Source organism: Staurois parvus, unplaced genomic scaffold, assembly GCF_062004578.1.
Source record: "Staurois parvus isolate SC_StPar_1 unplaced genomic scaffold, SC_StPar_1.0 ptg000858l, whole genome shotgun sequence".
Classification (NCBI taxonomy): Eukaryota; Metazoa; Chordata; class Amphibia; order Anura; family Ranidae; genus Staurois; species Staurois parvus.
Genome location: NW_028318654.1, coordinates 349,514 through 364,703, shown reverse-complemented (window position 1 = coordinate 364,703; position 15,190 = coordinate 349,514). Strand labels below are relative to the sequence as shown.

The 15,190-nt window shown below is 40.2% G+C and overlaps 1 protein-coding gene across 1 annotated transcript in view; it reads right to left on the bottom strand.

Annotated features, from left to right (window-relative positions):
* MRE11 (MRE11 double strand break repair nuclease) overlaps positions 1 to 15,190 on the bottom strand; it is a 434,841-nt gene that overhangs the window by 123,100 nt on the left and 296,551 nt on the right. Inside the window, exon 16 of the mRNA XM_089655629.1 lies at positions 1,627 to 1,695. Coding sequence (XP_089511755.1) covers positions 1,627 to 1,695 — 69 coding nt within the window. The remainder of the gene's footprint in view (positions 1 to 1,626; positions 1,696 to 15,190) is intronic.

Genomic DNA, 15,190 nt, shown 5'->3' with positions numbered 1-15,190 from the left:
AAACTACTGGAAGGATGGACGGTTCCTATTTCGATGTAAGATTTTAATAAAGTCTATGTTTTACCCTTTTACACTCCACTGAACTTGTCCTTTCTGCCTTATGAGGAGCAGGGGAGACTGAAGTGGATATATCCGCAGGGAGGAAGCTATAATTTGAAGTATTGAGTGTGGTATTCAATGTTTATTTAGTTTCACAGAGTGCTGTGTATTTTGATTCACAATATATATATGTGTATATATATATAATTTAAAACGTTTTTTTTTTCACGAGTGGTTTGCATAAAAATATTTTTGATTAAGGGTAATGCACTATATGCAGTTTCTTTATTTATTTTTGAGGTATCCTGGATTTTCACAGAAGATTGAATATTAATTGCTGTGGACATTTTGGACTCACGTTGGTCACTTACAGGAAGATTAATATTGTATACAGGTTATGTAGAAAAGGTATTGATACACGTACTGTCAGTGCTCCTGTTGGTCACAGATGCTTCCATCTTCTCCTGGTCTTCCTTTTGGGTACAGGCCATTTAATTGGACAGGCCGCAGTGATGTCACCCCACGCAGGCACACCTCAGATACATCATGGCACACAGCTGTGCCATAAAAGTATGCTTAGCTGTACATATGCAGCTCAGTCTACGTTGATGCTAACAGGCAAGGAAAAGCATTTATGACAGAAGAGACCAATAGGGTTTTTCTGTCATAAAAAAATACCTGTCAGCATATTTTTTTTAAGTTCAATTCCACTTTAAAGGTGAAATGTAATTATGGCAATTTCGACATAGTTACATTGGTCCAACCTGTATGTATGATGTATGTGTCATACATGTGGAAATCCTGTGGCAGCTGGAAATCACTGTAGTACAGATGTCTTTTGAATTGATTTCCAGCTTCTCGGGGCCCCACTGTTATGGCACATACATAGTAATACTGGTCCAAGCTGGACCAATGTAAAGATGTAAAACGTGCCATACCTTCAGTTTTAAAGCTTTGTGAACTGAGCCTAAAATATATAAAATAAATGAGACTGATTTTTCTTTGCCTCAGAAGCCTTGTAGAATGCAACACACAGAGATCTAGTCTAATTGGAGAGACTTCTGCTATCACACAGCCTACATAGCAGTAATTCTGTGCTGTGTTCGAAGATTTGGCATGTCGCAATACTAAGCTGCAATGGACAACATGCCGAAGGTACATTACACCAGAACATAAAATAATTTATATTTCTTTTACTTTAAAAAGCAAAGTAGATTATACTGTTTGAATGTTATTTTTTCCATTCAATATCCGATTATAAGAACACACTGTACAAAGAATTCATAATAATAAGGCAGGAGATTTAGATATGCATCCGTCAGGCACTTTGTTAACTTTTCAAGGGTTTCACAAAGTCAAATATCAAAAAGGCAAAGACGTTGTGACTCAGTAGTTACAAAATAAATGACAGATCATTAAGGCAGCCTGTTCTAATCCATATCACTTGATTATACCAATTATCTATCTTTAGCAAGAAACACATTTTCTGCCATTAAAGAAAAAAAAGTTCCAATAGAGAGTTTAACAAGTAATTCCTCAATTTAAGGAGAGTGCTAACTGTTTCTGGGAAAATAACCAGAACCTTACCATCGAAGATGGACATATTTTTGGCAGGTGCTTTTGATGCTCGACCACTAGAGGGCGGTTCACCACTTCCTGGAATGCAAATACAAAATATATATTAGGAAAATTAATTCAACTACAAAACATATTAATAGTGTTCTTGTATATAATGTCTTTAATATGTTCAGGGCAATATAGTGTTTTGTTTTATTTTACAGACAGGCATATTCAAATACAGTTGAATTACTCTAAAGCATGGGTAGGCAACCTTGGAGGTGGAGATCTACCTGAACAACATGGGAGAAGTAAAAGATCACCGGCCACAGTGTTGTCCAGCGTCACCTCCTTACATCTGATGTAAACCTCTAATTGCCTTACTACCGTGTTGCAATCGCGTGAATTGCATGGCAAGCATGGGATTAAATCAAGTTGTGGAGCCTCCTCACTACCTGTCAAACACACTCAGATCACTTTTCACAGGAGCAGCAGTGCCTGCTACACTTGTGAAGGAGCCCTTAGTTGCATCCAGTTGCGGCACTCTTAGGGCTCATTCACATGTAATGTGGTTGTAATGTAATGTGGTTGAGTCACGGTTTTACCGCCCCCAATCCCTACCCCCCCCCCCCCTTTAGCTGCTGAGGCAGCAGCCAAAGCTGTACATATGTTGCAGTGGGAATTACACCCCCTGTTGCATTTGGTGGTTGCTACCGCCTGTCAATCGACATCCATTCAAGTAAATGGGCCACTCTGCAAGTGCTCTGTAACTACTGCATGCTTCTGCGGGGTCCAAGGGGTTAAAGAAGGTGGTGAGAAATCAAGACACCACTGTCTAACACCTTGTACTGCACAAGGCTGCAGGGCACTTGCAGAGCGGCCTCATTCACTTTAATGGATCATGCATGGCAGGTGCTACACCCACCAACCATGACAGGGTGTAGGAGCAGCACTACAGAGGAGACATCGGCTTATGTGGCTCTTGCTCCCTACTACAGCTCCAACTTTACAAGTAGTCCCTCTGCATTGCATTCTGATGCTCTGGGATGGAGGGTCGTCAAGCCCTGTCCGTGATCTACCAGTCACCTGGCGAAGATCTACTGGTAGGTAACGATCTACTGGTTGCTGACCCCCACTCTAAAGACACATCCCCATTCCTCTCTACTCACTACTGCAAATGAGCCGGGAGTATTCAATTTAATTAAACAGTCGATGTACACATAGGTTAACCTGCCAAAGGCTTATTTGTAACAAAAACATGCTCAGCTAGTTTGCTTTTTTGGCAGCCTAAGTGAACACACTCCTCAAGAGGTGCCCATCTGTAGCAGACTGTACAAGCACTGCACATGCTGAGGGATTTCTTACAAGGATCCTGTTATAATACATAGCACCACCTGCTGCCTGCAAATGGTAAATGATAAGTATTGTAAAAGTATAGAAACCCCTCGTGCTATTAAAGTATATAGGAGGTCAAATGAGCTTTATTTGTATGTAAAAAAAACTCCTGCACTAGTGACTGCATGGCTCCAATAACACTAGTACAGCAGTTTTTGTGAGATTGTGGAGCTGGATGATATCAAGCAGCCTGGCGTCCGCTGGTGTTCGTTTGTCTACATAGGTCTTTCCTGGTCTTTTTGTCCCTTTGACAGTCACCAAGCACCTGGTCAAATTGGGTACGACTTGGCATGCAATTTACATGCCATGGGGCTTGAAAATCCCATGACAAGTCGCACCCTATTGTTCGCAATTACAGCGATCATATCAATGCAGTTCCAACTTGGTTGGAGCTGCACCGATTTCTAAAGTAGTGCATGCACTACTTTTGGTGCGATTTGCATAGACAACTGTGTCAAATGTCTTGCAAATCACACCTCAAATTGCCATGACATCAGACTTTGAAATCGTGCAACTTCACTGTACGTCTCATGATTTCAAAGTTGGAATCAATGTGACTGGGGTGTGGATGACCACTCCAGAGCTAATCTTTGGTTGGATAGACTTTCGGGTCTCTTTATACTCAAAAGGGCCCTGGTGACACAGGGAAGATTCAAGTGCGACAATGTCAAGGTTTTGAGGTTTGATTTGCCTATTTGATATTTTATTATATGTGAGTGCAATTTAATATTTTTTTAAAAATAAAAAAGGATCAGCAGTCTGCACTACTGGTCTGTTTATACTTCCTTTATGATACCTCTAATCCGGGGAGATCGATGACCACTATTTCAGTATTCGGAGAAAAATGTTTTACATACAAACAAAGCGCATTTGACCTCTTATATACTTTAGTGGGGTCCTTCAAACCAGGTGAGAAGATACCCATAAGGTGCGGTGAAGGGCACTTTGGTGATTGTTTCACGTGGAAGAGTGTAATCCATTTTTGAAGAGATCTGATATTGATTGCATAAAGATTTGATGGTGTATGGGACTTTTTACATTGGACTACTTATTTTTAGATATATGCTTTTCACACATTGGTATATGAGAGATTAATCTGAAATCTGGTGTATTTATTTTTATATATTTCATTTTTGATTGATTTATTAAGTATATGTCTCTTTAAGAGTTTATTGTAAACTGGGAGAAGCACTTCACCTTTTTGAGTAATTTAAATATTAAGTATTAATATACAATTTTTTCCATGTTATCTGATAAAAAAAAAAAAAAAGAACAGCAGATTTCCAGAATAACCTAAAGGACAGACACTAAAGGGTCAGCCGTATACCAACTTATCCCCTTGCTGGAGAGTATATAGAAAACTGAGCCCACCGTTATGTTAGGTGGCACTATAAATCTCTATCATGCTACTGGAACTCAGTGTTTGGTGCAAATATACTTATTATTTTATAAATTAAAAAAAAGGAAGAGAACAGTATTTAATAATATAAAAACAAACACAAAGTATACATTCTAAAGATAAGGGATGCATTATGACAAAGTGAGTTGTTCTACAGAACATATAAAGTGCTTCATTGAAAAACAGCTGTGGATATGATCTTATAATACCATTATAAAGGAGATAAAAGATGTTTTTCTCAGAAGGTACAGAAATATTGCACAGGCTTTGAAACATTGCTGACCTCTTCTATTAAAAATAATAGCTGTATGGCTTTTCATGTTGATCCATAGTCTGCAATATTTTCTGAGTCACTGACCTGCATAAGAATTAAAACTGGATTTTCTGACTTCAATTGCTTCTACCTGCTTGTCCTGGGTAAGTGACTCACATTATTTAGGTTGGAGAAAGCCAGGCATCTAGCATTTTCAGAAGGAGCTCAGGAATTGCATCCCCTTATCGGTCTCAGTTTACCTAAGCAAGAAACCTGATTCCTCTCTGCTGCAGGGCCTCTGAGTAGAGGGAAGGGAGACCAGCTAAAGTCCGTTCGCTGATCTACATTGGTCAATAAGAACCCTGAAGTGAGGTTTATTACGCCACTTCTGGTTTCTGCTGTCACTTTTCCTAGCTGCTGATGCCAGGGAAAAAGATAATGGAGTGCGATCTGCACTTCATTAGTTTTAATGGAGTGCAGGGGAGGCATCAGGGGTCTAACAGACCTCTGATGTATCAATATAGAGAATCTGTCGCAAGATATATGCTATCACTTACGGGGCTATTGCTCCACTATGTAAAAGCAATAAAGTTAAAGCAGATCTACACTATATCTGAACATCACAAAACAAAAACATTGTTTAATTAATTTTTAGTATTCAAAGCAAACTCCCCCATACATCCATGTCTCTATTCATTGTTTTGCTGAGAAATCACTTTCCTAGCATTTCTGGCCATGGCCATCTTGAGTAAGTGCAGATGCACTTATGTAGAGTTTACTTTCTGGAATCTATCTGCCCTTAGCTCAGGTATGCAGGCAGGAGGGTGTTCTTAGCTGAGAAAACCCCTCCTCCTCTTCTGAAGACTCCTTAGATGAATGACATCATTTGCCTAGGCCTGGAAACCAGGAAGTAACTGAAGAAATGGATAAGGAAAGTTTAAAACAAATACATGTTAACTAGAGATGAGCGAATTATTCAAAAATTCGATTCGGCCGATTCGCCAAATTTCAGGAAGAAATTTGATTCGATGCGAATTAATTTGCTACGAAGTTAACTTATAAAAAGGGTTTCTAGGCTTCAGAGAGCCTTTAAATTAGTGCAGAACACTGTACCTTTAATTTAAATGCCCTTGGAGATGAGGAAGGAGAAGGAGAAGGATGAGAAGAAGGAGAAGGAGAAGGATGAGAAGAAGGAGAAGGATGAGAAGAAGGAGAAGGATGAGAAGAAGGAGAAGGAGAAGGATGAGAAGAAGGAGAAGGATGAGAAGAAGGAGAAGGATGAGAAGAAGGAGAAGGAGAAGGATGAGAAGAAGGAGAAGGAGAAGGAGAAGGATGAGAAGATGGAGAAGGAAAAGGATGAGAAGAAGGAGAAGTATGAGAAGAAGGAGAAGGAGAAGGATGAGAAGAAGGAGAAGGAGAAGGATGAGAAGAAGGAGAAGGATGAGAAGAAGGAGAAGGAGAAGGATGAGAAGAAGGAGAAGGATGAGAAGAAGGATGAGAAGAAGGATGAGAAGAAGGAGAAGGATGAGAAGAAGGATGAGAAGAAGAAGGATGAGAAGAAGGAGAAGGATGAGAAGAAGAAGGATGAGAAGAAGGAGAAGGATGAGAAGAAGGAGAAGGAGAAGGATGAGAAGAAGGAGAAGGATGAGAAGAAGGAGAAGGATGAGAAGAAGGAGAAGGATGAGAAGAAGGAGAAGGATGAGAAGAAGGATGAGAAGAAGGATGAGAAGAAGAAGAAGGATGAGAAGAAGGAGAAGGATGAGAAGAAGGATGAGAAGAAGGAGAAGGATGAGAAGAAGGAGAAGGATGAGAAGAAGGATGAGAAGAAGGAGAAGGATGAGAAGAAGGAGAAGGATGAGAAGGAGAAGGATGAGAAGAAAGAGAAGGAGAAGGATGAGAAGAAGGAGAAGGATGAGAAGAAGGAGAAGGAGAAGGATGAGAAGAAGGAGAAGGATGAGAAGAAGGATGAGAAGAAGGAGAAGGATGAGAAGAAGAAGGATGAGAAGAAGGAGAAGGATGAGAAGAAGGAGAAGGATGAGAAGAAGGAGAAGGATGAGAAGAAGGAGAAGGATGAGAAGAAGAAGAAGGATGAGAAGAAGAAGAAGAAGGATGAGAAGAAGAAGAAAGATGAGAAGAAGGAGAATTCCAAGCCGGCAAAAAGTGTATCTGCAGAGCTCCGCTATTTCTTCTGAGGATGAGGATGAAGAAGAAGAAGAAGTAGGATGAAAATAAGAAGAATTCCAAGCCGGCAAAAAGTGTATCTGCAGAGCTCCGCTAAGTGTATCTGCAGAGCTCCGCTATTTCTGACAGTTCTGTGACATTCCCTCCATACAGCGGTTGAAACATTGTATCTATTTGTTTCCATAAATGGTTCCATTTATGGAAACAAATAGATACAATGTTTCAACTGCTGTATGGAGTGAATGTCACAGAACTGTCAGAAATAGCCTATTTCTGACAGTTCTGTGACATTCACTCCATACAGCGGTTTCAACAACATTCACTCCATACAGCGGTTGAAACATTGTATCTATTTGTTTCCATAAATGGAAACAAATAGATACAATGTTTCAACCGCTGTATGGAGTGAATGTCACAGAACTGTCAGAAATAGCGGAGCTCTGCAGATACACTTAGCGGAGCTCTGCAGATACACCTTTTGCCGGCTTGGAATTATTCTTATTTTCATCCTACTTCTTCTTCTTCATCCTCATCCTCTTCTTCTGAGGATGAGGATGAAGAAGAAGAAGAAGTAGGATGAAAATAAGAATAATTCCAAGCCGGCAAAAAGTGTATCTGCAGAGCTCCTCTAAGTGTATCTGCAGAATAGAGGAGCTCTGCAGATACACTTTTTGCCGGCTTGGAATTATTCTTATTTTCATCCTACTTCTTCTTCTTCTTCATCCTCATCCTCAGAAGAAGAAGAAGAGGATGAGGATGAAGAGGAAGAAGAAGAAGAAGAAGTAGGATGAAAATAAGAATAATTCCAAGCCGGCAAAAAGTGTATCTGCAGAGCTCCTCTATTCTGCAGATACACTTAGAGGAGCTCTGCAGATACACTTTTTTCCGGCTTGGAATTATTCTTATTTTCATCCTACTTCTTCATCCTCATCCTCTTCTTCTTCTTCTGAGGATGAAGAAGAAGAAGAAGAAGTAGGATGAAAATAAGATTAATTCCAAGCCGGCAAAAAGTGTATCTGCAGAGCTCCTCTAAGTGTATCTGCAGAATAGAGGAGCTCTGCAGATACACTTTTTGCCGGCTTGGAATTATTCTTATTTTCATCCTACTTCTTCTTCTTCTTCTTCATCCTCATCCTCAGAAGAAGAAGAAGAGGATGAGGATGAAGAGGAAGAAGAAGAAGAAGAAGTAGGATGAAAATAAGAATAATTCCAAACCGGCAAAAAGTGTATCTGCAGAGTTCCTCTATTTCTGACAGTTCTCTGACAGCTCCTTCACATGTACAGCGGTTGAAACATCTGTTTCCGAATAAAAACATCTGTATCCTAAATGAAAACAAATAGATACAATGTTTCAACCGCTGTACATGTGAAGGAACTGTCAGAGAACTGTCAGAAATAGCGGAGCTCTCTGCAGGGACACTTTTGCCGGCTGATCGGGAAAAATCCGATTCGCGCACCCTAAGTAGGCAAATATTCGGATTCGACGCAAATCAAATTTTTCCTGAAATTCGTATCGAATTCCACTTCGCCTGGTTCGATTCGCTCATCTCTAATGTTAACCAATTGCCAACTGCGCTATAGCGGAATGACGGCTATAGCGCGGTTGTCCAGTTCTGGGAGGGCATCATATGCCGTCTTCCCAGAACGCGCCCTCCTGCGCGCCCCCAGTGGCACACACCCAACGATCTCTGTGATCACTGTGTCCTACAGACAGCTGATCACGTGATGTGGCAAAAGGCCAATCACAGCAGCTTTTTACCACGTGATCAACTGTGTCCAATGACACAGCAGATCACCAGGTAAATGCAGTTGCTGATTATCGGCTGCACTTTCCTCACACTGTCACAGAGCGAGGAAAGTACTGCCGATAACCGGCAATTATCATAAAACAGATCGGCACGGATGATCAGTGCCCAGCAGCACATCAGTAAAGGAGAAAAATTACCTGTTTGCAAAATGTTATAATAGAAACAAAGAAAAACTGAAAACTGGCCTGGGCAGGAAGGGGGTATAAGTGCCTGGTAGGCAAGTGGTTAAATACCTTCCTATCTACAGTATTTACTAATTCTAGCAGCAAAAGGATTAAAAATAGTCAATGTTGATTAGGAGAGTGAAGTTCCACTTTAAGTGAAAAAAACGTTACACAACAAAATTACACCCAAGCACCTGGAAACTGCCCAACCCCCCAAAAAAATGTTGGGTTGCCCTCACCAAATGCATACACATATGTAAACACACAATGGGGAAGGCTACGTACAAAAAAAATTATTTACTACACATTACATATCACTGCGTTCTCCTGAGTGAGAGCAATATTTCTAGGGCCATAAGTGATGATTACCCCAGAACTGATGACCCGTAAAAGCTTTCAAAACATCACCTACGGAAAACTTTCAGAACAATCTCGTCTTTTATATTCTACCAAGAAATTGGGCATTATATTGCATTTCTGTGCATTAAAATGTAAAAAGTGTATGCTTTACTGAAAAATTGCACTTGATAAACTGCTATCCTAATACTGTATGACCTACTGCCATTTTATTCCACAGCATCTCTGCTTTCAGAAAATGCATACGGTTTTGGGGTTTTAACTAATCATCAAGCCTAACATGCTTTTAACAAGTGCACCAAAAAAAAAAATCAAAATGTGAAAGGGTTAAATGCAGGATTTATCACAAAAGGGTTCAGAAAGGACTCTAATCTCTAAACACCATGCATGCATAGATAGTTCATATAAAAATATTTAGCTTATTGTTATTAGATGCTACATTTGTTTAAACCTCTTAAAATGTGCATCTGTGAGAAAAGAAAAAAATCTAAAACATCCTGACAGTTCATGCAAGGGTAATCCCTGTATTTTGTCTTTTTTAAAAATGCTGCAAGTACAGAAAATCACCCATTGATCCAGTGTGCTTTTACCCTTCCGTAGTGAGCTGACAACCGTTCCTTTGCAGTGCTGAAATCTCAAGCAACGTTGTCAGCCCTGTCCAGTTCTTGCAGCCTCCATTGACACCACATGTGGTGGGGCTGTGTTGAGTGGCTATTCCAGCCTCACCACGTTTCCAGACAAAATGCCTCGTTTCCCTACCTGCCCAGTTCAAACCATTGTGTTGTGGTGGTTCTGCACAAAGTACTGTTGTTTTTTTTTTTTTGTTCAGCAAGCGCAGTGCGAGGAAATTCACTGCCTCGCACAGCAAGGTTGGCATTGAACTTTAATAAAGTCTGGGTGACATCTCAATAAAGTTTGTTTTAAAAAAAATATAAAAAGGAAACAGAATCGGCACATCATCGCTGCGCTGATCTCAAGCGGACCGCATCATCAAATGTACTGTATGTGAGTGCTTGTGTAGAGCCTCCATCCTATTTTCCTGCTTGTGAATAACTTACTGCTTTTGCACAAAGCTTGAAGTCCAAATACAAGCATCTCTTGCAGCCAGAATGTCTATATTACAACATTGTGTAACACAGTAGTGTCTTCTCAGGACATTCATGTGTCTCATTCCCAAAAATTATCCTTATTTCAAAATATTAGGGGGAGCCATACAAATGATCGCTTTTCACCCCAACTGTTCATCCAGGTGTATAGTACAGATACAGCCTAATACTATAGAGCCATTTATTTTCAAACAGCATACATCTATTGGGGGCTATTTTGCCATCTTCAGTGCATTGTAGGTAAACCATGGCTTCTATGGTATAGGACTTTGGACCCAATGAGAAAGTAAAATGATGAAGTTATACTTTCTCAAAGGTTCTGTCACTCTATACAGAAGTCCAATGGAGATTTTTTTGGATTATTTTTTTCTACAAAACTAGAATTTCATTTTAAATGCATTTCAGAACGGCCTTTAGAGTCTTTTTTAGACATTCTTTTACTGCAGCTATAAGAACATTGGAAATCCATTAAACCTCTGAAATGATATACTCTAAAAAGGCAATTTGCTGTGAAACAAATGTTCGCTATATCAAACAACCTATCTGCTTCCTTGAACACAATTTAGAGGTGCTGAATTATACACATGTGCAAAAAGTTCTCAAACTAAATTTCTCAAAATAAATATTTTCCTATTATATTTTAGTTTCTTTTTATTTTTCAGTCTTCCCCCCTTTGCAGAGCACAATCATTTCAGTGTGGGGGCATGTCTATTTCATTGTAAGCACTAATGGCCACAGGAATTACCTATCACTAAATTTTTTTGTATGTCAAACTGTTCCATCCACTTACAAGCTCCATATAAAGCAATCATAGATGATTTATTGCAGTCACCTAACATGAGCACATTGCTTGGAGTAATATCACTTGCATAGCAAAATCAATAATCCATACAAAGAAATACAGAAAATTGTAGATGATAAAGATAGAGGTGTCTAAATCAGCGATTTTCAGCTTTCAGGGTAATCAACCAGGTACAAATATTTTATACATAGTTACTTTGGTCCAGCTTGGACCAGTGTAAGTATGTCTACTGTATACCATACCTGGCTGATCCTCCTGGAAGCTGGAAATCACTGATGTAAATACCACTACTTTCTTTTCCAGATATATATTCCCAACGCACATGTTCCTGGCTGTCAGACAAGTGGGTGCTGTAGCAACCACTGGCAACACTCAGAACAAAAGCGCACCAAGGACGTCCAGCAAAGGTTCCAATGCTTTGACTATCATATCACAGGTAAAACAGCACCCTTCATCAGGTATGTGATAAGCGCCAAACAAAGCAAAATGATACACTGATAAAAAAAACAATAACATTTTTTTTAAAGCATTCTTACTTCACAGCATCTCTTCACACCCGCCTAAATCTTTTGCACAGTACTGTATGTCAGTAAAATGATTGGCCCCTTCAAACTACTTTTTCAAGACACAGGAGGATATCAGAACAGCTTTAGCCAAAGCCATGAAGGATGATTAAATGGACTTGAGTAAACCAGTAGCAGTCCATTTTGACATACACAGACACCAGATACTGGAACATCTCTGTGCGATCCCCATAGAGAGAAGTGGCGGCTGTAAGCTTCTTGGCTGTTTGGTATTCATTCACTGCTGTATCTCTGGTCTGCCTTTATGTTGCAGTCGGCTCATTTTGGAAAGTTTCCTGTAGTTCTTGACCAGGTTTGCACACACTGCAACAGGGATTTTGGCCCACTCCTCCACACAGATCTCCTCTATATCTGTCAGGTTTCGGTGCTGTCGCTGGGTAACATGGAGTTTCAGCTCCCTCCAAAGATGTTCTATTGGATTTAGGTCTGGAGACTGGCTAGGCCACTCCAGAACCTTGATCTGCTTCTTACGGAGCCACTCCTTGGTGATCCTGGCTGTGTGCTTTGGGTCGTTGTCATGTTGGAAGACCCAGCCACGACCCACCTTCAATGTTCTGACTGAGGGAAGGAGGTTGTTGCTCAAAATCTCACAATAAATGGCCCCATTCATCCTCTCCTTAATACAGTGCAGAAGTCCTGTCTCCTTTGCAGAAAAGCACCCCCAAAGCATGATGTTACCACCCCCATGCTTCACAGTAGGGATGCTGTTCTTGGGATGCAACTCATCCTTCTTTTTCCTCCAAACATGACGAGTGAAGTTTAGACCAAAAAGTTCTACTTTGGTCTCATCTGACCACATGACTTTCTCCCATGCCTCCTCTGGATCATCCAGATGGTCACTGGCAAACTTCAGACGGGCCTGGACATGTGATGACTTGAGCACGGGAACCTTCCGTGCAATGCATGATTTGAAACCATGACGGCGTAGTGTTCTACCGACAGTGACCTTTGAAACTGTGGTCCCAGCTCTCTTCATGTCATTGACCAGCTCCTCCCTTGTAGTTCTGGGCTGATTCCTCACCTTTCTTATCATCAGTGATACCCCACGAGGTGAGATCTTGCATGGAGCCCCAGTCCGAGGGAGACTGACAGTCATCTTTAGCCTCTTCCATTTTCTAACAATTGTTCCAACAGTTGATCTATTTTCACCAAGCTGCTTGGCATTTGCCCCGTAGCCCTTTCCAGCCTTGTGGAGGTCAACAAATTTGTTTCTGGTGTCTTTTGACAGCTCTTTGGTCTTGCCCATGGTAGAAGTTGGCGTCTGACTGACTGTGGGGTGGACAGGTGTCTTTAAACTCAGGTGCTACTAAGTTAGATTAATGAGTGGAGTAGAGGTGGACTTTTTAAAGGCACAGTAACAAGTCTTTGAGAGCCAGAATTCTTGCTGTTTCTTAGGTGTTCAAATACTTATGTTCAGCAGTGCAAGACAAATAAATTCTTTAAAAATCATACAATGTGATCTCCTGAAATTTTTTTTTTTAAATTCTGTCTCTCAAAGTGGGAATGCACCTATAATGTGAATTTCAGACCCCCCCATGATTTCTAAGTTGGAGAATATGCAAAATCGCAGGGTGTTAAAATACTTCTGTTCCTTACTCTGTGTGTGTGTGTGTGTATATATATATATATATATATATATATATATATATATATATATATATATATATATATATATATATATATATATATATATATACATATACACACATATATATGTACAGTGGATATGAAAAGTCTGCACACCCCTGTCAAAATGTCATGTTTTGGTGATTTTTGTGGAATGGCCCAGCCAGAGCCCAGATCTGAATCCAATCAAAAATCTGTGGGTTGATCTGAAGAGGGCTGTGCACAGGAGATGCCCTCGCAATCTGACAGATTTTGCAAGGAAGAGTGGGCAAATATTGCCAAATCAAGATGTATCATGCTGATACACAAAAAGACTGAGTGCTGTAATAAAAACAAAAGGGGCTTCAACAAAGTATTAGTTTAAGGGTGTGCACACTTATGCAACCATATTATTTTAGTTTTTTATTTTTACTTCCCTCCACCTAAAAGATTTCAGTTTGTTATTCAACTAAGTTGTACAGTTTATAGGTTGTATTAAAAGGTGGAAAAAGTTCTGAAATTATTCACCTTTGTCTCATTTTTTTGCATTGCAAAAACCTGACATTTTAACAGGGGTGTGCAGACTTTTTATATCCACTGTATATATATATTTTTTTTTTTTCATAGCACTGCTTTAATATATGTTAATGTAAATTAAATTTTGCTTTCCTTCTGTTTTTTTTTTTTTTTTTTACTTGTTTTATTTTCTCTCTTTTGTTCTCTGCATTTTCTTTCCCCCCCACTTCTCTTTTGTTTTTTTTATTTTACAGTTTATTTTTTCCTTCTTTTTCAATTTGTTCTTCTCTTTCTTTATTGTTTGTAATTATCCTGGAGCCCATCTTTATTCGTTTGTCTTTTTATTTTTTTAGCTTCACATTTGCTGTCACTTGTTTGGCTCCTCTTCTCTCTTAATGCTCCTGTGGTTCTATGAACACCACCAGCCATACAGTGCAATGTGTGATTCTCAATGTCAGCAGTGTAACATATTGGCAGCATGCGGCCTGCCCAATGGGCTGTGACACTGGGCGGCCATACAGTGCATTCACAAACCAACTGTTGCCTGACAGCAGGGACGTGCACACTGTGGGACTGTGCTTACCCGCACCGATCAGGTTGCTTCTGACAGATGCATCCAATTATTACATCCTCTTAAAATACGTTTAATTCACCAATTAGGGGCTCTCAACTTTTTTGGTATAAAAGCAAAGAGCCACAGGGTATCACAGATATTTAATGTTCCTTTTTACACATTAGTAAATAGGTGAATGTTTATGTCATTTTAGATATAGTTTTGCTGGACCAATGATGTCATTAATACATCGGGGCAGGGAGCAATCAATTCTCTTGTGATTGGTGGATGTATTTTTAAAGTAGTTGTAAAGCCTAAAGGTTTTTTTTACCTTCATGTATTCTATGCATGAAGGTAAAAAACCTAAAGTATGCAGTCCCCCCAATACTTACCTGAGCATAATCCTGATTCAGCGATGTTCACAGTAGCTGCTGCTGTCCTGGCTCTCTGCCTCCTCACTGGCTCAAAGACAGCAGTGGGAGCTTGCTGTTGCTCCTGTTGCTGCCATTTACAGCCAGTAAGGAGGGAGTAGGGGAGGGGCTGAGCCACACTCTGTGTGTCTTATGGACACACAAAGCGGGGCTCGGGAGTGAACATGCACAAGTGCCCCCAGAGCAAGAGGCTTGCTCTGGGGCACTCGGCAAGAGGGTTGAGCCCAGAGCACCAGCGGGGGTCCCAAGAAGAAGAGGATCGGGGCTGCTCTGTGCTAAACCCTTGCACAGAAGAGGTAGGTATGACATATTTGTTATAAAAAAATGCCTTTAGTATCACTTTAAATATAATTTTGTTTTGCACTAAGCTTGTCACATGCCTGATTAAGGGGTCCTGCTATGATGTGATTGTCAAACAAAACATTGGATCAACTCGCTTT